Source organism: Hesperophylax consimilis, chromosome 6 (genome assembly GCF_061612785.1).
Source record: "Hesperophylax consimilis isolate HC1 chromosome 6, BYU_Hcon_1.0, whole genome shotgun sequence".
NCBI classification, from domain to species: domain Eukaryota; kingdom Metazoa; phylum Arthropoda; class Insecta; order Trichoptera; family Limnephilidae; genus Hesperophylax; species Hesperophylax consimilis.
Genome location: NC_142841.1, coordinates 5,518,188 through 5,543,627, shown reverse-complemented (window position 1 = coordinate 5,543,627; position 25,440 = coordinate 5,518,188). Strand labels below are relative to the sequence as shown.

Below are 25,440 nucleotides of genomic sequence, written 5' to 3'. Positions count from 1 at the left end.
AAAATGATGAAACCATCTTTTTAATTAATTATTAATTTTAATATTCATAGTTACAAACACTAAATATTCTTCATCTTGATGCTCACCACTCTTCTAGACGCCAGCTTCTATAGAAGAGGAACATTAAAAAACTCAAAAGCAGTGAAAACTAATTGTATGAATTATTTTAGTTAACATTATTGATAATACTCTGTAAATTGATTATTTATTTATTTAATAAATATAAAAATAACAAAAAAAAATTATATCACCGATGAAATTCTACACACGCAAGATTTATTTTGAGATATTTTATACGGTTCATATAAATAGTGTTTATAACACACTAAATTTATTATTTATTACTTTTTTATTGTTATTCATGTCCCTGTTTACTTTATCCTTTTTCCATGTTGGAATTTTTTTTAATCTCAATTGGAAGAACTAACGGAGGAAACAGATCTGCAAGACATCTATTTTCAAGAGTACGGTGCTACAGCCTACGGCCCATACTGTGACAGATGTCTCCTTCGCGCCTCTTCTCTCTGAGTGGTGACGCGGGGTGGCCAATGCACTCACCTGATTTCAGCATTTGCAACTTTTTACTGTGGAGCTACCTGAAGAAAAATGTTTTAAACATCGGCCTCACACTTTGGAAGAACTCAAAGATCGAATTGGGGTGGAAATCGCCCACTATACTATAGAAAACTTCAGAAATCGCCTTCATAAATGTATTGCTGCAGTGGTCATTTCAGGACTTACATAAAACGGCATAATGTACTGAATAAAATAAAATAAACCCCATTTCTTAAGTTGCGCCGTTTTTTTATGGGGCCGGTCGAGCGGCGAGTCGTGGCGGGCCGCCGCACAGTGGGCTGAAAATCGCCTTTCATAGACATAGAGACTTGAATTTTCAAGGGTATTTTTTTGGCTAGAAATGGATTCTGCTGATCATGACTATGCTATAAAATTTCGTACGAAGCAATTGCGTGTACAAATGAAGGAGTTATCATTTTTCAAAGAAAAATTTGTATGGCACTGACATTAAAAATGAGGCTATCTCTGGAATCATAAGGTTGGCTATTCTATCCTTACACACAGATATATTACTATTTATTTGTATTTTTTTGACATACTTCGTATTGTAACGCAACTTATGATTTTTTTTTTAAATCCTCAAAGTTGAAAAAAAAACTTTTTTATGTTGATGATTCATTTTAATGCTTAAATGCTTTTAGGCTTGCAGTGTAAATAAAATACCGGGCCGCACACGTCAGGTCTGAAGAAATGTCGGTGCAACTTTTCTGACCCGTAGCTGATTCATTCCGAGCGTACCCAAAAGAAAGTCGGTAGGATGGAGCCACGGGTAGTAGCCGTACTCCCTCACGTTTTAAAGCGTTCATTGTACACCGGTAATAACAAGTATATGAATAGCAAAATTAATTAAACTCAATTCCATTAAAGATAAGTGTCAAATGCTACTAAAAAAACTACATACTAAATCGTAAACTATGCACTAAAATTGGATAATGCTTGAGCTATTTTGATCTTGTTAAAAATGGTGTCCCACAAGGTACTGTTTTAGAACCTCTACTCTTTCAAGTATATATAAATAACCTATGTAATATTGATATACATTAGGGTGTATCGATTTTTAACTTTTTTTTTGTTTTCAAATTCCAAGTTGAAAAAAAGTTGCTACTAGGTACCACAACTTACCACAAAAAGTTTTGGATTTTTAAAAAAATGTTTAGGTCTCCCGCACAAGGCCTAAAGTTTTAACTTTTTTCAAAAAATATGATTTTTTTTAAATTTAAAAAAATAAAATCGCAACTTTTGTGTTTATTTCAAGTTAAAAAACAGTAATATAAGGGCATAAAAATAAGTAAGAAACGATTTTTTTTTATAAAAAAATTGATTTTAGGTCTCCCGCACAAGCCCTAAAGTTTGTTAATTTCGATGAAATTTTGTAATTTTGTGTACATATAAAAACCATGTTTTTTTTAAAGTTTAAACTACCTATTTATTTTTATTCCCTAATATTACTGTTTTTTAACTTGGAATAAACACAAAAGTTACGATTTTATTTTTTTAAATTTTAAAAAAATTTGAAATTTTTTTGAAAAACATTAAAACTTTGGGCCTTGTGCGGGAGACCTAAACATTTTTTAAAAAATCCAAAATTTTTTGTGGTAAGTTGTGGTACCTAGTAGCAACTTTTTTTCAACTTGGAATTTGAAAACAAAAAAAAAGTTAAAAATCGATACACCCTAATATACATAGTAAAATTTTCTCGTTTCCTGACGATACTGCAATAACGCTGAAAGAAGAAACACGGGAGGAAGCAACCAATAAAACTAACAAATATATTGCTATTGTCAAAGAGTGACTAGACAGATACTTTCTACTTTAAATTATGATAAAACTATTTTTATTCCTTTTTTATAACAACTAAAAGTCAGCTCTTCATTGTTATATTGTAATCCGATAACATACTCAAACTGTGAAGAGATCATACCAGGAAAATATATTAAGTACGTAGGTGTAAATTTAGATTTCCAACTGAGATGAAGCAACCATATGAAAAAAAGAACAAATTGTTATACTTGAAGTGTAAATTTATTTATTAATTAACGCCCCTCTTCGGGGCTTTTGCATATGAATATTATGACATATACATTATTTATTGTACATAACTGAATTGCTTCATTAACAACATTTTATATTTGTTTAAAGATAAATTGAAGATTTCCACTGACTTGGTATAATTGTTTCCCTCCATTAGTATTCTGGGAAAAGAGGAATACATATGGTAGTTAGTGCAAGAATTTCAATAAATCCTGACTTCTAGTATTACGTTGTGGAATCCGGAAGCTTATCAATTCTAGCAATACCAGACTATCAACTAAATCATTTAGAATTTTTTATAGAAATACCAAGTCAGTGAAAATTCTTTTGTCTGACAATTTGAGCATATTCATATAATTTAACAGTGTGTTGTAGTTCAACATATTTGCTGAAATACCCATTTTAAAATTTATAAAATGTAAGAATTTGTTTTTTATTCTTTCAACAACTTGTACATGTATATTATAATGTAGGTTCCAGACAGGAGAATTGTACTCAAATTGACTTCTTACATAGGCAAAATATAACAATTTAATGCACTTTGTATTTTTTAAATTTCTGGTTAGCCTAGTTATAAAACCTTTTTAAGCCCTTATTAGAGATTTCTGTTATGTGGTTAACATATGAAAGAATTGATTGAAAAGTGATGCCCAAGTCATCAATGTTGTAATCAAAAATCACTGGATTTTTTATTCGAGAAAATGTAACTATTTGACATTTTGAGATATTTAAGTAAAGTCTATTTTCATTACACCAAATTAATAATTTGTTGATATTGTCTTGAAAAATGTTGCAATGGTAAATATTTTGAATAGTTCGATACATTTTGAGGTCATCGTGAAATTTTTTGTAAGATCATTTTTTTTTTTTTTTTTTTAACACATATTTCTGGCTTTCACCCTTCAAGGGTGTTCTTGGCCATCATTTAAAATTATTGAGAAATGAAAGGTGAATTTAAATATTAATTTTATTTAAATGGGCAAATTTCAAAATTATAATGAAAATTGGAGTCGAGTTCAGACTTAGAAGAGATGAGATGTTGAATGGAGGGGAGGCAATTTTAGATAAGGCTTGATAGAAGAGAGGATATTTGTTTAGAGAGGGACAACCAAAAAATATGTGATCTAAAGTTCCCACTTCTAGACCACAGAATGTACAATCTGGGGAGTCAACAACGTGAATTTTAAAAAGATGGGAAGGAACGGAACAATGTCCGATCCTCATTCGAATGAGTGAAGAAATTTCTTTTTTTGAAAAATGAGGGAATTGCTGAAACCACGGTTTTGATGGAATAGTTCTTTGTATTGAGGCATAGCAGGCTCCCTTGGATTGACTAGCAATGTGCCAATACTCTGCCCAAACATTGCGGGATCTATCTTTGATGATGGAAAAAATGTCAGATAGGGGAATGTGGTTTACGAGGGTAACAACAGGGTTGGACGCTCCTTGTTTTGCCAAGGCATCCGCAATATCATTACCCATGATACCAACATGTCCAGGAATCCAAATCAGAGTTACAGTTTTACCAGAGCTTTGAATGGAGGCTATCATCTCTCGAATAAGGCATACAAAGTGATCATCAGGATGAAGAAGAGGACTGGATTTAAGTTTTTGGAGGGAACTGAGAGAGTCAGAGAGAACGAGGGAATGTTCGAAATTATTTTTGATTATATATTTGAGAGATTCTATTATTGCAATGCACTCGGCTGAAAATATTGAAAATTGATTTGAAATTGAATGAAATATTCTGTCATTACAATTATTGTGGTAAACGTTAATACCTATACCACAGTTAGGAGAGTCGGGAGATTTGGATCCATCAGTAAATAAAAGAGAAAAGTTGGGCCATTTAGATGAAATAATGTCATTGAACATATTATTGACAGTTCGGGCCGGGAGATTGGAATGACTTTTAAGGATTCCGATCCCTTCAAATATTGTTGGGGATAGGGTGACGTGACTATATTTTAATTTGTATAAGGGAAGTAGATCATTTTGGATGATGTGAAGCTCTGAGAGAGACTTAAATTTTTTACAGATGTCAGGAAGAGGTTTAGTTGAAGCTCTGATTGTAGATGAATGGGTTGAGTCAATGAACAACGAGACGCTGGGGATAACCTGATGACATTTAGAATTTAAACATTTAAGAACAAATTTGTCAGCAAATAGTTGACGCCTTAAATAAAGAGGAGGATCAGAACATTCTACTTGAAGGGAATTGATGGGTGACGATTGCATCGCTCCAGTTATAATTCGCAAAGATTTAGATTGAATTTTGTCTAATTTATCAAGTACATTTTTTGAGGCAGTACTAAAAAGTGGGCAGGCATAATCGAGATGGCTTCGAATAAGTGCGTTGTAAAGCAACTTAATGCAAGTAGGGTGAGCTCCCCACCAAACGCCAGATAAGGATCTGATGATATTTAAATTTTTTTCGCATTTAGTAACTAAATTATTAATATGGGAAGACCATTTAAGTTTCCTATCAAATGTTACTCCCAAAAATTTTACTTCAGAAGCGTTGGGGATTGGAGAATTTTTAAATAAAATTTGAACGGGGGGATTTTTATGGCGGTTTGAGAAGGTGACACACTGAGTCTTTTGGATTGAAAGTTCAAAACCATTTAAGGTGAGCCATGTGCAAAGGGCATTCATGGCTTCGTTAAGATATTTGACGGCGAGAGGGATGATTTTGGATGATAAGAAGAAAGCTATGTCATCTGCGAACTCAATAACTTTTACTTGTGGGGGAATAGTGACATGCATATCATATGTGTATATATTATACAGTAAGGGGGACAATACATCGCCTTGTGGTAAACCCTTCCAAACAGACCTACTTTGAGGAGAAATATCTGGAAGTTCAATGAAAATTTTTCTATCTAGAAATAGATTAATAATAGATTGGACAAACATGGGGGGAAGGCCAAGGCCTAGAAGTTTTTTTTTCAGGATTGGGATGGAAACATTGTCAAAGGCGCCTTCTATATCTATAAAGACGGCAAGACAAACTTCCTGTTTAGAAATTGATAAATTAATATCAGTGCTGATGATGGCAAGGTTATCTTGAGTGGATTTTTTTTTCCTAAATCCAAATTGAGATGGAGAGAGAAGCTGTTTACTCTCAACAAAAAATTCTAATCGGTTTTTAATTAATTTTTCATAAAGTTTACTGAGGGTGGATGAAAGAGCGATCGGCCTGTAGCTGGATCCAGAATTTGGTGATTTGTTTGTTTTTAAAATAGGGATGATTATTTGACAACTCCAGTCATCAGGCATTATACCAGTCTGGAAGATTTTGTTTAAGATGCTTAAGAAGTGGTTTAGAACATTATCATTACTATTTTTGATTATGCTGTAAGGTATACCATCTCTGCCTGGAGATGAGTCCTTGACTATTGATAAACAATTTTTTAGCTCAATTAAGGTGAATGGAGAGTCTAGCCAATGATTAGACATAGGAGTATTATAGATAGGCGTTATTTCATCTAAGTTAGGTACAGAAGGGGGGGCAATTTTTTCCAAGAATTCATCTATCCATTTAGAATGAGACGCTCGAGGAGATGGTGAACTGAAGGAGGATCGAAATCTTCGGATCATAGTCCAAACTTCCGAAATTGGAGTGTTCGGAGATACTGAACTGCAGAAGTTGTACCACCCAGATCTTTTTTTTGACCTCAATACCCTTTTGGCATTGGATTCAGCGTTTTTGTATATAAGATAGTTCTCCATAGTCATATTGTAACGATAGGAAAGAGATTTAGCTTTCCGAATTCTTACTACTTTGGAACATTCCTCATCCCACCAGGGAGTTGGAGGGAGTTTTTTTAAAAGAGATTTAGTTTTAGGGGGAGGATTTGATTTATTTATTGCAGTTATGAGCATTGATTTGAAGTTATTATAGTCATCTTTGACGGAAAATATATTGGTGTCGGGTAAATTTAGTAGGAACTTGTCCATATGAGAGTTAAATTCATCCCATTTGGTGTGTTTCGTTTTAATCTTTGTCGAAATATGAGATTTGTTCGATTGGAAAGAAGTTTGATAAGTAATGGTGATCGGGAAATGATCACTGGAGCAAGGGTCGGGGGACACCACCCAAGAGGAGAGAGAACCCAGACTAGTAGAACATATCGAGAGATCCACTGCACTGGGGTTTGTGCTGGGGCGAGAGATCCTAGTAGGAGATCCGTCATTCAAAAGGAAAAGGTTGGATTGATCTAGGAAATCCATCACACTTCGACCATCTCGGTCGGAGAAAGCAGAACCCCAGACGGGGGAATGGGCATTAAAATCGCCTAATATAAAGAAAGGAGGGCTTAGTTGACTTACAATTTGCAACCAAATTTGTTTATTGAAGTGGGCTGTTGGGGGAAGATAGACTGAAATAAAGGATGTGTCCTTTATTTTAGCTGCAACCATTTGGAAGTCAGCATTGGGGGGTTTGATATTATTTATTGGGGAAAATGATATGGATTTCTTAATAAAAAGGGCAGCACCGCCGCCCGAACCTTCCGGGCGGTCGTCGCGGAGACAGGAATACCCTCCCACATTAAAGTGGGTGGATGGAGTAAACCAAGTCTCCGAGATAGCAGCCAAAGAAATAAAGTCGGAATTTAATAGGTTAAGGAGATCAGATTTGTTAGAAATAGCACTTCGGCTATTCCACTGAAGTATTTTGAAATCTTGAAGAGTCATTTTGAATAAATGATTTTAATGTGGAAATAATAGTAGCAGCGTTGGACGGTAGATTAGTTTGAGAAGAAATAAGGTCAATTAGAAGCATAATGAGAGTTTGGATAAATGAAGAATTGTCTTGGGAGAGTTTTTCAGAAAGTTTTAGAGAGTTCATTGAGGACGGATTATAATTATTTGCACACCCATTTGTGGCATTTGAAAGAGGTGAACCATTGGGATTTAAGAGCAGTGAGTTGTGTTGTTGCTGATCGTATCCAGGAGCCGGTTTAGAGATATCGTTTTTGTATGTGAATTTAGTTGAACGAGAAGAAGTTGTTGTAGAAGAGGGAAGAGGGTTGGATGAGGAGTTGCTGGATAAAGCCTCAGCAAATGATTTTTTGACAGGCGGGAATAGTTTAGAAGCCTGCAGAAAAGACAAGTTCTGGGAGGCCATAGAAATTTTTATATTTTTTTGGCGAGATTGTTCTGGGCAAGAAGTGTTGATAGCTGTATGAGAGCCTGAGCAGTTAAAACATTTGGGTGAGGAGGAAGAAGGACATTGGTCAGCTGCGTGGTTTTCTCCACATTTAAAACATCTGGGTTGAGATCTGCATGCAGCTTTGGTATGACCAAAACGGCAGCAATTGAAACATTGAGTGGTGGGATAAGTATAAATTTCAACTGGTAATGATTTGAAGAATAAATATATATGGGAGGGAAGAGATTGACCTTCAAAGGTGATAACTACAGATTGGGAGGGCTTCCAGGAAATTATACCCTCAGAGGAGTCCTTGTAATTTAGCCTCCTGGCTTTTATGGGATTGCCAATGTGTTGGGGGGTTGAAAGTGAAGACAGAATTTCTTCGTTGGACAGATCGGTCGAGATACCTCTGACCAGGCCCATGCGAGTGACATTGAAAGTAGGGATATATGCCTTGAACTTTGAATTAGATGAAATGAAGATATTTTTGATGAAACTGTTGGCAGCTGACCCTGAGAGGAATTCGACGGAGATTCGGAAGCGACCCTCGGCTTTTACACCTCCAGGCTTGATTGAAAGGTTCTTGCTATTTGTTAGGAATTTGCCAAATTCAAGAGGGTGGATGGTTTTTCCTTGCTCAGTTTTTTGGGCGTATACTATGAATGGGCCACGGGAATGAGGAGAATAAAAGTTTGTTGGAGGAAGTTGAGAAAGTGCTGGTGGGGATTGTGAAGTCGAAGGAGAGTCAAGTTTTATTGGGGAAGAAGGAGTAAATTTCCTTTTTTTGGTAGAAGTCAAAATGACAGAATCACTGTCAGAAATTTCTCCATTTTCCCCGTCTGGGGGGTCTGGAGAGGGATCTGGGGGCTTTGTAGGGGGTCCAGGAGGGAAATCTTCCTCCATTATTCACAACAGTAAACAACTACAATAATAGTATGGAAAATGACAGAAGTAAAAAAAGGTTATAAATATCTGGAAATCAGCAGCGAAAAGTGACTCCTGGAAGATCAGGAGGGAGAAGAAACCTCAAGGCACAACACACTACACTTTTTTTTTGCCAGAAAACAAAAAAGAATGGTAAAAAATTAATTTTAGATAGAGCAAAACAAAACAACTGATGACAGCCAAATGTTATTGTTGCCACTCGTAAGATCATTTATAAACAAGATAAATAAGATTGGGACAATGTGTGAACCCTGTGGAATAGGGTGTGTCAATTATTTCAACTTTTGAATTCAGAAACGCCTGATGTCTCAAAAGTTGCGTCTTATAAATAAAATGAGAACTACATTTAAAATTATTTTTAAAAAAATGGTTAATAGCTCGCTAAAATGCATTGAAAAACAGAAAAAAAACCTAAAACATGTATTTTTAAATAATGGTTATTATTATTTTCTTCACCATAATTTAACCTTTCAACGTTTGTTTATTATTAAAAACTGCGTATAGTTGACAAAAATTAAATAAAAAAATCAATTTTATTATTACAAGTAAATCTACAAGAATACCAAAATTAACAAAAAAATGATAAAAATCCACTAAAACGTTTTCCATTGCCATTTAGTTTGCTTTAATTTTCAATTACTAGACTTGGTTTGATATTTGAAGAATCAAATGAACATCTCTCCTTTCCTTTCGTCTGCTCCACCACCTCCTTCTCTTACCACTGTACCCCTACTCCTGCCACAATAAGATGTTTGTTTTTTGTCAAGTTTAAGTTGTTAGTCGCCCGGACGCCCGCTGCAGTTGTCTGTATTGTTTTATGCGACAGTGTATCGTTTTGTTATCTAAGTCTATAAAATTATTAACATTAAGTTAGCAGTATGATTTACAAACGTATAGACACTAGATTATCTACTAAATTAAGTATTTTCGACAAGTTTCCTGAAGCAATGAAGTGGACTACTCTGCCAAGTTATGAAGATGTCATCAGGCATTACGAGTGGTTGCGGTATAAAATGAAGCTGACAACATTGAAAGAGCCATCTGCCGCAGAAATCTCCACAAAGGTATCCAAGTGTTGACTGAGATATGGCATAAATCTTCAATTCCTATTATTTCTTTTCAAAGAATAAAATTCCTTGTTTTTTCCTACAAAACTGAATACAAACAACTATTGAAAAATTTAAAAACAAGTACCAGCCTGTCCCAAGCATATATCAATAAACTAGATGCATTCATCGTGAAGGGTCAACAACTTTTTGATATTGCAGCCTGTAAATGTACAAACTATTCCATCTGCAAATGTGGCAGGCTGAGGTCAGTCCCACAACAAGAACGTCTTTTTTTGGAGGATCAACGTAGTCAAAGATTAATGATTATTGGGAATATCGATTTCAACACTACTCAAAAACTTCGTAAAAAATATACAAGGGCGCAAAGGATTGTAAATCCGAATATTATATATCTTTGCACAAAATTATTACACTTACCGGGCAAGAATTTTTTTCAATCGACTACCTGAAGAAATTAGAAACATTAATGATAACATCCAAATAATAAACACTGTGAAAAAATATTTTAAAGACAAACCTACAAAAAATAAAAAAAAATCCAATTGAATTAATCTTAAGAATAACTCATCTCAATTAGTTTCCTTAAGTAACATTCCATTCTTCAAATAAGTTTAAAATCATTTTATTTTTAATTACCTACATACTGTAATAAAACAATGTACACTCCATTTCCAGCCACAAGCTAATGCTTCTATGGAAGAGGGGTCTTGAAATATTTGATCTTATATTGTAACAAATAAACAAAAAATGTACTTATATAATAAAAAAAAATAAAATAAAAAATAAGTCATGACCTTTAGAAAAACCATTTACAATGATGGACAAAACAATGTTTATTATCAAGAAAGGAAGTAAATTTTATCGACGAATAAAAGTTGAAGAACACAAAACGCTTGTGCTGGAGCCAGGATCTGTGTATCTCGGACACGCTACGCCATCATCTGGTACTGTTAAAGACAGCGAAAATGCTATTTGTTCTCTTTTGGAAGAGGAAAATCGTCAAATGGAGAAAATTGTTGCAGTTGGTTATGACGGAACAAATACAAACACTGGCCGGAAAAATGGAATTATTTCAAGAATGGAACAGAGACTTGGAAAGCCATTGCAATGACTTATCTGCCAGTTGCACGCCAATGAACTACCATTGCGACATCTGCTATCTTCATTAGATGGACCGACTAGCGGACCTGTAGCTTTCTCGGGACCAATCGGAAGAAACTTAAAAAATTGTGAGAACATGAAAATTATTCGGTTTGTTCCCATTCAATCATCCATACCGGAAAATATAACAGAAAAATTAAGCACGGACCAAAATTATTTATATAATATGTGTCTGGCTGTGTCAAAAGGTATGATAACTGTAGATTAGGCAAGGAAACAACCAGGGAAAATGTCCCATGCCAGGTGGTTAACAACTGCAAACAGAATATTATGGCTATATGTTGCAACGGAAAACCCAACAGAAAATTTGCAGATATTGGCCACCTTTATTGTGAGAGTATATGCTCCAACATGGTTTACCATAAAGTGCAATAGTTCTTGTATAGATGGAGCCCGTAATCTCTGGAAAATGGTTAGCATTTCCTGATATCTTTCAGCAGAATTGAAAGCTATTGTCGACCCCATGATTCAGAGGAACGCATATTTTGCACACCCGGAAAACATTATTCTATCAATGTTAACCGATGACAATAAATATATAAGGGAGCTAGGATGTAGTAGGATCATTAAATATAGGGCCCTTCAAACTTCAGGAGTTAGAGAGTTCGTAATTCCAAAAATTAATATCAACTGCAATAGCTACATAGAATTAATTGACTGGCAGGCCACATATTTAATTCTGACAGAACCTCCTCTCCTGAGCAACTTAAAAACGGACGAATTACTTAAATTGTGTGATGTATGAAATGGTTCTATTTTCCTAAATTTCCTTGCCACACACAATCAGTGGAAAGGTGAATAAAGTTGACCACAGAGGCGTCTTCTTCTGTTGCTGGTTACAATGCTAGAAAAGGTTATATTTACGCCAAGCAACATTCAAGAAACATAATGCCAAATTTTAATTCTAAGCAAGATTTTAAGTAATTACTGTTTTAACAATATGTTATCATTCAATTTTGAGCATCCATCATTTTTTATTCGTTGTATTTTGGTCAAAAATGTTGTTGTACGTTATTGTTTAGTATCTTGAATTTAACCATAAAAAGTGTTATTTTCCCCTTTTTTTATTTTTATCAAACACATCACATATGTATAAAAAAATATTTATTTTTCGTTCTTTGTACTGCAGTTATGGAAATAAAATTAAGTGTGCTACAAAATATAAATTATGGACCCATTGTTTTATTTTTTTCCCAAATCACAAAATCAAATTTTTTTCAAAACTTCCGGCCATTTTAGCGAGCTAATAGTGAACGCCAATTTAATTTATTTTTACGTTTTTGAATAGCTACAGATCATACGCAACTTTTGAGACCCCAGGCGTTTAAAAATAAGGCAATTTTTTTTCGCTCTATGGAGAGCGACACACGCTACTGTGGAACTCCACTTGTTGCATTAATTTTTTCCGACAGAGAGGATTTTATTCTAACGATTTGTTCTCTTCCAGTAAAATAGCTTTCAAACCAGGTTAATAATGATAATGAGTAACATTGTAAATATAAAAAAACATGAAACTTTTCTACGGTGCACTAGTTCATTCGTCTGTTTTCTATGAAATAATTATTGGTTAGTGTGGAACTTACAATAATCACATAAAACCCATGGAATTTACCCGAAAATCAATTATCAGGATTATCCTTATATTTAAAAATGCACTCATTTCTCACAGCGAAATATATTCCCAAAACGGTTATTTAAATTCTTATTCTCTATGTATGTTTACAAAATTACTAATTATTTACCTGCGTTACGCGCTACGTGTAATAGAAAATGATAAATGTTCACAAAATGTAACATCTACGTACCTACATCCATATATAAGTAGGTAAATATATATGGTGGAAGAAGTATTATTATTTTATTTCAATTTATCTCAATTTAAAAATATTACATAAGTATAATATAAATTATATGAAATTATGAAAAAATAAAAATAATTTCTTATTGCCTAACAAAAATTTTGCCTAAGTTTTACTTATGTATTTTTTGTGTGGACGTATCGACGTTAGATGTTCATGAATTTTAATAATATTTTTTATGGTTGAATTAGGTTTTGCAATATGAAAATAAAATAGTTTGTATATTACAATTATTGAAGAAATAAATTTTGTTATTATAAAATAATAATTTTATTGTAGAACTAAAATGTGATGATATTTCGCTTAGTGAAAACTTTTTGTTTTAAATACGTAGATAATTCTCTTTGCAAACATTCGCAATTTTCAACTTCTTTTTAAATAAAGATGGCTTTTCACAAATGAAACTGTTAGGTGAATTTTTATTTAAAGTTTATCATAAAAAATTGACAAAAAATAAATTCACTTAAAACTCTACCACAAAGAAAAAAGTTTACACCCAGCTTACTAGAATTCATAACCCCAAAACTTTACCCCAAACTATCAATAACCAATATTTATATGAAGGAGGTTGTCTGTGGCGGCCGGCGTTTGTTTTATTTTTTATAAAAATCAATAGCTTCATTCTGAGATAGATGAAATTTTGCACGGTTGACCTCCAAATCAAGAGGAACATCACTGTCTAAGTCTGATTTTTAAAAACTCTGGGTAAAGCCCGAGCAACGCCGGAGAGTAGGTACAGCTAGTGTATAATAAAATCAAAACAGACCCCTCCAAAAAATGATTCCAAGAAAGTGATATTTTGGGCCTAAGACAAACATATTGTATGCAATGTCTAAGATTTATTTACATGCGTCCTTACAATTTCACAAAAAAATTATAACCGTTCTAGCCAAACACATGGCACTTGTGTGTTTAAATACAACACACTTAAAACGCCTTTTGATTGTTACATCAAAACATTAACTATTATAAAAACACAGATCCCGGTCTTTTCAAGCAGATTTATTCAAACAATGATGAGGGGAAAGTTAATTTAAGCAAGGAGGATCACCTGCGTACAATGCTCCTGCCCACAATGTCAGACCAGGCGACAATGAACATGGTGGTAACTTGTCACCTGGAAGTCAGGAGCATCCTCATTAATAGTGGCCCCTGTTTTCTTGGATGGAGTATTACAAATGGCATATTTAGGGGCGTGTCAGCAAATCATGCACTCAGGGCGCCATAACACATTGCCATTACGCTGAAAGTGGTTATGACTTCGAGGAAAGCCCCAAGAAAGCGGAGACTGCTATTTGTGCCACCTGTAGAAGATTTTAAAAAGGATGACCATTCTACTGGGGACAGAAGTGGCCCAGTTCAACATGCCGCTATTGAGACGCATGTGAAGATAACGAACTGCGATTGTCATTAATTTTAAGACATAAGTGTTAAATCGTTTTTGTTGTGTTTTTGCTCTTGGCTTTTGCAGTATTATTTGTGGTCTTGTCTTTGTGATTTAATTTTTTTGTGTTTTTTCTTTTCTTATTTATTTTACTTTGTGCTTACATTTGCGTAACAAGATTAAGTTAACTAGGTGTAGTCAGTTCACTTATGAACTTTATATATAATTGTGCCGTAACCTCCCCAAGGGAAGAACCTCCCCTTGTTCCTGCACCACTTAAGGTTAATTTTCTTTCAGCTATTGCGCATTCTCTCTTTTTTAAATGACTATTTTCACTTATTTTTTTTTTTTTTTTTTTTATATTTACTCCACACAGGAGGCCCTGAAGAAAATAATTTCCCTCAGGGCCTATGTCATCTTTGGGGATGCTGTGTGGAGGGTCTTTTTGTGGAGAGGAAGGAGTGAACATGGGTCTTGAAGAGTCCCATGTTGTAGGAGGGAGGAAACACAGAGGCCGGCAGTTCGTTCCACAGCCGAGCTGTTGAACTTAAGAACGAATCGTAGAAGCGACCCGTTCTCATGTGACAAGTGTCAACTGTGTACAAATGTTGGGCGCGCGTTTGGCGTGTATCCCGACTACGCACCGGTGCCGAAGGGATCAATGACGCTAGTTCCTCAGAGCATCTTCCATTGTAATACCGATAGAACAAGGACAGCATACCTACCTGACGCCTGTGCTCTAAAGATTGCAGTCCGTTTGTTAAGATTGGGGAATCTATCAAACGGACCGCCCGTTTCTGCACAGAGTCAAGGGTTTTTTTCAGGTATTTTGGGGCTCCAGACCAGAGATGGCTGCCAAATTCGACAGTAGGGCGCACTTGCGATTTGTACAGGGTGAGCAGTTGTGTACTATTAAAGTATCTGCGGGCCCTGTACAGTACGCCCAGCTTCTGAGAGGCCAACTTTACTCTAGCTTCGATGGAGCCCCCGTACCTGAGCTGGTCACTTATAGTTACACCAAGCATATCAATGGAAGGCCTGTTCGGAAGATTGCTTCCGTTGAAGGAGACTAGATTATCATTTGGATCCCTTTTAGACGTAATCAGACAGGATTGGGTCTTTGAAACATTAAATTCGACGAGATTATTTTTACCCCAGGAGGAAATACTCTCGAGATAACCGTCCATTCTCTGCTTCAAAGCCCTCCGAGCCGTTGGAGTTTGTGTGCCCTTTGGGGGCTTGTCAAACAAAAAGCTATCATGAACTGTACTGTCATCCGCGTAACAATGAATCGGTGCACATGTCAAAAGGTCATTGATGTGCAACAAAAACAAAGTTGGAGACAGAACCGATCCCTGTGGGACGCCAGCATTTATGGAGTGCGAGGAAGAGGTGAAACCGTCAGCAACCGCCTGAATCGACCTATCCCTTAAAAAGTCAGCAATCCACGTACACAGGGATGCGGGAAGTCCGTAAGAATGCAATTTGTTGACAAGTCCTCGGTGCCAGACCCGGTCAAAGGCCTTGGATATGTCTAGTGCGACCGTTTGGGTCTCACCGTGACGTTCCAGGCACCGCCCCCAAACATGCGTCACATACGCGAGAAGATCACCGCACGAGCGGTTCCGCCGGAATCCGTATTGACGGTCGTTGATAATTTTGTTCTTCTCGAGGTATGTGAGCAGTTTGTCGTTGATCACACGTTCCATCACTTTGGACAGAACTGATGTGATCGCTATGGGGCGGTAGTTGGCCGGGTTGGAGCGGTCACCTTTCTTGGGAATAGGGTGAATTACCGCTTTTTTCCAACCAGAGGGCACAGTGCCACACTTCAGGGACATTTTGAAGAGCTTTGTCAAAACTGGAACTATTTCCGCAGCACACCTCTGCAATACCAGGGCAGGTATTCCATCAGGTCCACTAGCTTTGTTAACATCGAGCCCCCGTATGACGTGGAGTACATCCCGATGCCGGATCCTCAGCTTTTTCATATAGAAGCCGCAGTGAGGAACCGACGGCGGAACAGCACCCCCGTCGTCGAGGGTCGAGTTTTCCGCAAACATTTTCCCTAAAAGGTTTGCCTTTTCGGTGGCGGTGTTTGCTAGTGAGCCGTCAGGTCTGGTAAGAGGTGGCAAACTGGGTTTGCAAAAATTTCGACCTATTGAGCCCGCAAGCGACCAGAATGCTCTGCTGCCATGCGGGCAGGCAGCCAGCTTTTTGCTGATCTGCAGGTCGTGTTCGAATTTTGACCTATTGATGATTCTCTTGCATTCCTTTGCCGATTTGTTGTATGCTGATCTGCTTTCGGGCGTTCGAGATGTGTTGTAGGCTCGGTAAGCCGCGTTTTTTCGTCGAACTGCTTCGGAGCATTGTCGACTGAACCACGGCTTTGAGCCCACACCAGTTTCTTTAGTAGTCGATTGTATGAAGCCATCCATCGCCGAATTGATGACTTCACCAATCTCCTGGGCACATCTTGAAGGGTCCGAAGTCCGAAAACAAACAGCTGACCACGGAAAAGCATTGAAATGGGCCCGCATACCGAACCAATCTGCTGACCTATAGTGCCACACTTTTCTCCTCAGCCTCTCATTGGTTGGTCTGAGGCTAACGGGGATTGATGTCGTCACTAGGCAGTGGTCAGATGATCCCAGAGGCGCTGTGACGTCAATCTTATAACCGTGTGGCACAGTAGTTAAGAATAGGTCTAACAGATTGGAGCGGTGAGTCTGGACATCAGGAACCCTTGTAGGCTCCTGAACCAATTGCTCTAATCCGTAGCAAATGGCAAAGGATTCCGCCTGTCGGCCAGCCGAGTCCGTTGGGCCTGAGAACTTCAACCATGGTTCGTTATGAACGTTGAAGTCCCCCAGAACAACAAACTCGGCCGAAGGGTAGCGGGGCAAGAGATCATCAATAGTATCGCTCAAATGTTTGAAGAGCTCGGAAGTGTCTGATTCGCTATGGTTCGGTGAGCGGTATAGACATGCGTAGAATCTTGCCGTACTGGCAAGATTGACGCGCACCCACATTACGTCGAATCTGGAGTTTTCCAGACTCAATAGTCGCACACAGTTGACGTCAGCTCGACTATAGAGGCAGACTCCTCCTTTCAGTCGGAATTTGCTTGCGAGGGTAAAGCCCGGGCAGTCCAGATAGGAGGAGTCTGGCGGCTCGGCTATCTGAGTTTCGGATAGGAAAAGAAGGTTGGGACGTTGGGACAAAAGATGGTGATGGACGGAATTTAAATTTGTGTGCAGGCCGCGAATGTTGGCAAAATTTACCAACAGTTTTGGCCCGCACCGGGGACGCCTGCTACTCGCCGCTGTAAAGATGTTAAGTTTGTTTTTATGTATATTCATGATTTTAATTTTTTTTTTTATACTTATGTCGTATAGTTCTAGTATTATTTACTGTTTCCTTTTCTCTTTTCTCAAAATTGTGTTTCACTGTAATTCTACGCCTTGCTCGACCTTGTACAAATACTAACCCATCATTCATAAACATTCATTGACATCCTACTGTGCAGGGACACTAGAGGATCTAGAGTGGTTTTACATAAATTAGTTTCATTGAAATTAGAGTGGTGAGAGCCCTGAAGGAGTAACCATCTGTTACTTAAACCAGGCGAGAAAGCAGTGGATAACATCCAGTTCTCTCCAAGATCTGTATCGGATCGAGCTTGTTTAGCAATCACTCATATGATTTCAACATAGTCACGAAGAATAATACAAATAAAGTAATAGAAAAAATAGACTGCATGGCGCACATCTATGTACCAGATCTAAACTCATGAAAGCAAAGACTTGGGTAGTAAGTGGAATCTTTTTTGATAGTCGAAAGGCATAGACTTTGGTTTAAATTAAAAAGACTCAAATATTATAAAAGCACCGTGGTTGAAGAACTCTTACCTATCGTTGATCGTAGAACAATGCTCTCATTTCTTGGCACATGTTACCCCTAGGTCAGGCATTGCTGTTTAGATAACCAAGGCATAATGTGTTGCTTGTCAAAACATTTCACTTGACCAATTTTAAAAGCAATTGGTTGTGATTGTTAACACAGGAAAATCTGTTGGTGTGATTCGACCTATGTAGAAACATTTTGAATCGTCCTCTACAGTCGCTGTTCTGTCTTTTTCATTGCAATGAGCTGTTTCTAAAACACTTGACTAATAAATTGTATGGTACAAACGCTGCACATTGTGCTTTTTCTGGCTCTTCATAATTGTTGTCATATGTTGTCAAACAACGCCCCATATTCTTCTGTTATTCCAAAACCTGACCAGCTCAAGAATTTGATTTACTTGAATGATCAAGTAAATCAAATTCTTGAGCTGGTCAGCTTTTGGAATAACAGAAGAATATGGGGTGACCCATGTCTTCCTGGAATGTTACTAACTTCTCTAAATATTCTTCCTCCAATAAAATCTAGATATTACACTATTGGCATGGTACAAAAATAAATTTAATAAAATCTTGAATATTCATATTTATCGTTTTTGTCACACCGCACAAGAATCTCAATTGTTAAGACTAAATGGAATTATGGCATCTCCATTTGGGGAAATTTGTGAGGGTGAAGGAAGTGAGGTAGTCATAAGGAAAATAAGTAAATCAATAATCCAAGAAAAACGCCATCAAGCACCAGTCAGTAAATTAAAGGCAAAATAAACAATTAAGATTTTATTGATTTGGAAAGGAAATCAAATAATCATTTGAACACGAACACATTTGGTCCACGTGGAAAGCATAAAATAAACAGGTTGATTAGTCGTCGAACAAAATCATTGGAATGAAAGATATCTTAAAACTATAGAGGTGAAAACTCAAAAAAACATAATTTTGGAAAGGAATAAACAACATCCGAATTAGTATATAAACAGGTAGGTAGGTATAGATAAGTGAGAGAAAATATTTACATATTCATAATAAGGCACAGATTCTTCTGAATTAAAAATTTTTAATAAAAGTTTTAAATTTGCTTTTCAACGATAAACAAAATGCCTTTTCTAATTGTGGCACAAAAAATATAAATAAAAATTATTTAAAAAATCGTAAACGTAACAGAATAATACAAATTTAAAAAATATATTATAAAGATTTGTACGGAATTATGATATGACTCGAATGTCACAACTAATTATTTGTGCTTTTGGTTAATTGACAATTTAATATAACAAACAAACGAGATATGAAATTTAAGTTATAATACATTATTTACTGACACTCACAAGGTACGAGATATGAAATTTAAGTTATAATACATTATTTACTGACACTCACAAGGTATTGAAAGTAGTACACATTTTACATAAATATGCAATATAAAATGTGTATTTACTAAGACACTGGTTTTAAAGCTCTGTTTCGTAGTAAAATATATATTTTTTTATAATTATTCTGTTGCTATATTTTTTATGCTTCTTTACACTAGCCTCTATTTCTTTAGAACTAAAAAACTACTAAACAGTGTAATAATAATAAAATGATTTGATCTGAGAAATATAAATATGTAACATCGTTGTGGTGACAATCTTATATCACTTATTCTTCTGCCACTTCTTCTGTCTCCAGGATGGTCTTGAAGCAGAATGGCTGGAAGGGGTATCCCAGACCGGAGTAGAATTTGCTCATGAACTCCACCCTGGAAAGATACAAATATTAGTAAATATTTAAAACAGAAACCTCAATAAATACAGCCTCTGTTTTGTACAGTATTATAACTCTCCGGTAAAGGAGGATTTGAGTGCAAATTGAAAACAGCATTATTGAAATAAATCAGTTTTTGTACAGATCTATGCTAATTACAGATAGCATGGCTACTCAGGGTTGTGTAATAAAAATTAGAATTTGGAATTTTGTAGATGTTTCAAGCTGTCGATTTACTCAAAATTCTAAAAAGTGCCAATATATTGTAAACTAACGACTCTTTACTAAAGTCATGTCATGATATTCTGGTCAGTCACTGGTCAGCCTGTCGGCCTTCCACAGGATTATGTTGAATTTTTGGACACCGGTATAACTCCCTACAATAGTCAAATGAAATGTTAAACAGCCCATATCTCTGAACGCACTTTTTCACATAAAGCTGTTTTTCAACTTAAGAAATTGATTCTAATAAATTAAAACAGAGTGAGAATTGACAATAGAACCAGAAAATTCACGTGGAACACTTTCAGAGATAAGCAATGCACCATTCTGAATTAAAACATTGGTTCAATATTTTCTCTATTTTCTATAAATATATTATACATATGTTTTACATGAAAAATTTAACTTCAGGAAAAAAATCTCTAAAGGATAGTGAAAACCCTATCAAAATCTGTTGCGCAGTTTAGAAGAACTAAGCGCACAAACAGACAGACGCGAATAGCGACTTTATTTTATATTATTTAGAGATGTATATGGAATAACAATGTTTGCAGCACTCTTATAGACATTCATACAATCTATTTATTCAAAGAACAATGCTTGCTGCGGGAAGCGTGGATTTGATTTGTACACAAATCTACAGTTTTATTCCGAGACATATAATTTTGCACACTTGACCTATAAAACAAGAGGAAGGCTGTAGGTTTGCTACATTATTATTATTTAATAAGCAGGCAGCATTCTGCTGATGCATTCATATTGGATTTCACAATAAGTATAACAGTATACCTAGAAAAAGCCCTGTGTAAAAGCCGGGCAAGGCCAGGAGGACAAGCATATATATTTGCATTTGTGACTGCGTATTCACTAATTTCTGCCGACGCGCTCATATCTGATTGATCAATATGAATTACCTGATTGAATTCTAATTATTTTTTCAGCAGATCTTAGAAGCTGGTTTGGACAAATATAATTCAAAGGTGCATAATTACCAATGAAGACGGAGCGTGTGAAGGAAGGCCGATAGCCCCTCCATGAGCACGAGGATGGCAATGGTGAGAACAGCCCAGATGATGAACACCACATACAGGATGATGGCCCCCGTGTAGCCCTTACTACTGAAGCCAAACCGGAACACCATCTGCCACAGCACCTCCGATAGCTCTGTCAATCAACAGAATAAACAATGAACTATGTTGAATTACAACCATAACATTAGCAGAACTAACAACAGAAGTAAAAAAACTATAAATGTTAAATTTAAATTACTTTCATATTAACATTTGGAAGGCTTCCCTGTAAACATCCATTAGATAACCGACACCTCTGCCATAGGTCACCCCAAGAGGCTTGTTACATTTGGAGACTTAGCAGGGGTATCCGGCTCATGGGGTGAGGTTTTTCCGGGTCTTGCGTAGTGGGCCGGATCGGGAGAGGCCGGTTGAGAAACACCTTTGACTCCCCAGCCGAACTCTCTCTACCCATCGCCTTGCACTGCAGTCGGGGGAATGGATTCATACATCCACCACTCAAGTTGTTAAAATAAATTATCTTACAGTTAGCAATAAGATATGAGCCTTGGAAAAAATATTTGTAGAACATCTTTAACATTGTAACTAACTAACTAACTAACTAACCATCACGCCGTTTCACCGCAGGGGTAGGCAGAGAGGACGGACCGCCAAACAACTCTGTCTTGGCACACACTCCTTGCCTCATTCACATTCATACATCGTCTCATACATACTCTTCTATTGTTCTGACTCTTGACATGGCCCGACTCAAGTATCTGATTCACTTGGTCGTGCCATGTCTTCCTCGGGCGCCCCCGACTTCTGCTACCATTCACATTTGCATCGTATATTCTCCTTACACTCCTTTCTTTAACATTGTATGATAGGCAAAATGGTGTGATTTAGTGGAAACAGCTATCAAACATGTTTAAAACTACCTTTCGTATACCATTCCCAGACTAAAATAATGGACAACTGTTTTTCACTCTGCTCTGTTTTTTGTTAAGGCGATTCACTACGTAGTAATGCAAAATCATGTGTTTTTGATTTGAAAATTTGGTCGCCTAGAAATGTTTCAGATGCTTTAATTAAATACTGCGAGTAGAATACATCCTGGCCTTTGAAATGATCGAGTATTTTTAAGATAAATCTTTTTATAAGCCCAGAAAAAAATAATGTACAGGCCTATGAAAACAGCTTTAAAGTTCAAGATCTCCTACTTACGAACCCATTGTCGGTTATGGTTTTATTGTATAATGTGGCAAATTAAGTTATTTATAAAATGATGGAAAAACATTTAAATATTTGTGCCTGAACATCCACAAAATAAATTAAAAGGAACTTTTTGGCCATGTTTTTTGCTTGCATAAATCAAAACAGGTGGATGGTGTGAAGCGGGAATTTAAGCCTTATTGCCATCATCCGTAAGGTGTGTTATTGATAGCGGCTCGATTTAAAATATTACACGACGTAGTGCATCGCCTTAACATAGACATTCAACCATAATAAATAAAACACTGATATACAATAAAATGCACATTTACAACTTCGATCTATGGTTTATAGGATTAATAATGATTTTAGACAATATTTTTCATTTAAAATATGTAGATACATAGTACACACATCCGTGGAATTGTGGTATACTTTTATCGTCATGATATCTGTTATTATAATTAAATAAATACTTCATTTGGCACCAAAAGTCAACACATTTTACGGTTTTTTATCATTCCGAGTGAGAAGCCCTCGGTGCTAGAAGTGAATCTGAACGCTCCGTGTTTAATAAACTGTATCTTTGAAAAATTACATCAAAATGTTTTATAAATCTGTCTAAAAGAAGCATACTGACTCATTTAAATCTTTTCAATATCTAAAAAGGCAGAAGCAGATAGTTAGTTTAACAAATTCTCTTTTAGCGTGTAAAATTCTTATTTCGTATGTACGTCTCACGGCCATATTGTTTCAAAGGCCGAAAAAATGACTTTTGAAGTGCGTCATTCATCAAGTATGTAGTCGCAACGGTTGCAAAATGGTTCGAAGGAACATCACGTTTGTTAGGCCGAGTGCGTTTTCGGTCCACATTTGAAAGTGTGGGTGAGAGAATTCCTTGTCTTTACCTATGCGTAAGTATGTAACGCTCTGAAGCTTATAACACATAACATTAGGTACCTACCTACCTAATTGTATTTTTTACAGTACTTTCTTTATCAATCATTTTATTTTTTAGATTATGGGTAGTTTTTGACGTTTGAGAAACATAGAAATGAAAAATAATCAAACCAAAACAATTATAATTAGGTATATGAAGTAAATGAGTGCACTACCGTTTTTTTTTATTTATTTTTAAATGTTAATATTTTCAAATTAAATTAATTAAGTGTACATGGTGTTCAGGAAACTTTTAAAGAAAATTACACAGTGTCCGGAAACTCATAGTACAAGCGGGAAACTGGTGAATCTACATCACATTATTATTAGTAAGTTATTTTTTGTAACTTATTGTTGGGAATGAACTATAACCGCCAGCTAGCGAAAGAAAAAAATAAAGAAGTTTTGACAGAATTTACGGCTGGATCTATAACAATCCTCTTAAGGCGATTTACAAATCATCCAAATACGATAATTAATATAATTAATAAAAAAGTAACTCACGTCCGTGGGCCAGTGATAGTGCCCACAATCGCAGGTAGGAGGCTGTGTGAGAGATGGTACTCAACACATACTCGATGGTGTGGATGGCTTGGTGGATCATGATCTCGGAGAAGGGCTCCTCCTCGTGGTCTCCGTGGCCTCCGCCGCCCGCGTTTACGAGGCTCGGGGCGGACGGTGTCGCCAGCACCTCGGGGGTCATCTCCAGACCCTGGTTGATGTCTCCGTTGGTCGTCTGGTAAACAAAATTTAATACACTATTGTAGTAAAAACATACATTCTATAGGAAAATATGGAAAAATTGCATAAGAAAATTTGTATGGGCCGTCTTTAGCCAACATGGTTTGAGGTATTTCCAACTTCAGCACAACAAGAATTTTGAGCATTTGAACAGATCCTGTTAACCTTTTTACTGCATTCTCGATGTGCCTACATAAAATATCACTAGCATGCTTTTTGATAAGCATAACAATTTTTTTTAAGCTGCTATTATTATTAAATTCTTATTTCTTGACAGATTTATGAATTTCATATCTTAAAAGGATCATTAATTCTCCTAATTTATCTTGAAACACATAAATAAACAATATGGCACATGATACTATTTTAATATTATAAACATTGAGGCACAACAAGAAATAATACACCACCTCAGCGCTTCTCACATTACCATATTGTTATACCATCATTGTTTCTACACTGTTTATGTAAGCAAATAATAATATTTGAACTGGTGAATGCCATATGTCGGTAAGATAAAAGTTTAATTTTAAAGTAATTATCATGTGTAGGTACAACAATGTTAAAATATAATTTACAAAATTACCTCATGTTTAGGGCTCTTCTTAGAGAACTTGATGTATAATGGTTTGCCAAATAGCATGACAGGAATGCAGAGGACGGCAATGATGACGAAGTAGAACTGCAGGTCGCCCTGGCCCTTGAACATGTAGGCGTCGCACGGCCCAATAGGCTTGGTCTCCGAGAGTAGCATCATGTTGATGAAGAGGATCAGCACGGACGGAGCGCAGGCCGGAGACAGTTTCACATCCACGTCCACTGTGAGATTAGAAATTCATTACATTTAGGTGGATGTTAGAGTTTTATATAGAAATAAAGAAAAGCCCAGCTTTATGGTGAATGCTTTCTTTTTAGGCAAATTTGATAATATTGGAGTTGGTGTCAATTTCCTTTGAAAATCAAAGGAAATTATGCAATCTCTCATTTCTGTTGTGCACCAAGTTAGATGATGGTACAACGAAGTGTAGATATATTATTAAATGAATAAAGAAATTTTGTTTATTATGAAGAAGAGAGGCTTTGTTTTCTACAAGTTTTTTTCCAAGATTGATGAAATTTTGCACACTTACTCGCATATTCAAAATAAGAAAATAAAAGAAAAATAACTTTTGATCTAATTTTGACTTATTAGATTGCACATATATGATTCATAAAAATCTCAATATTAATTAGGCAGTGAATTCTCAAAGATGTTCATGGGGATTACTGGGATGTTAAATAACATACTAAAAATTTATGACATGTGAGATTTTTTACGCAAATATTAATGCAGTGAATTCTCAAAGATGTTTGTGGGGATTACTGGGATGTTAAATAACAATAAAAATATCTGACAAAGATGTTCATGAGGATTACTGGGATATTAAATAACATAAGAAAAATTTCTGACATGTGTGATTTTTTAGGCAAAATATAAT

The 25,440-nt window shown here is 36.0% G+C and overlaps 1 protein-coding gene across 3 annotated transcripts in view; it reads right to left on the bottom strand.

Annotated features, from left to right (window-relative positions):
- Positions 1-18,969: 18,969 nt before the first annotated feature.
- Positions 18,970-25,440, bottom strand: part of Vha100-2 (V-type ATPase subunit a family protein Vha100-2) — a 94,499-nt gene continuing 88,028 nt past the window's right edge. For 2 of the 3 annotated variants that reach the window (XM_089632332.1, XM_089632333.1), the window contains exons 12-15: positions 24,549-24,781; positions 23,726-23,957; positions 21,050-21,221; positions 18,970-19,830 (exon numbers count right to left, since the gene is read on the bottom strand). In XM_089632332.1, the coding sequence (XP_089488458.1) occupies positions 19,731-19,830; positions 21,050-21,221; positions 23,726-23,957; positions 24,549-24,781 (737 nt within the window). In that variant the 3' untranslated portion in view covers positions 18,970-19,730. The remainder of the gene's footprint in view (positions 19,831-21,049; positions 21,222-23,725; positions 23,958-24,548; positions 24,782-25,440) is intronic. The other variant, XM_089632330.1, reaches the window with a different exon arrangement.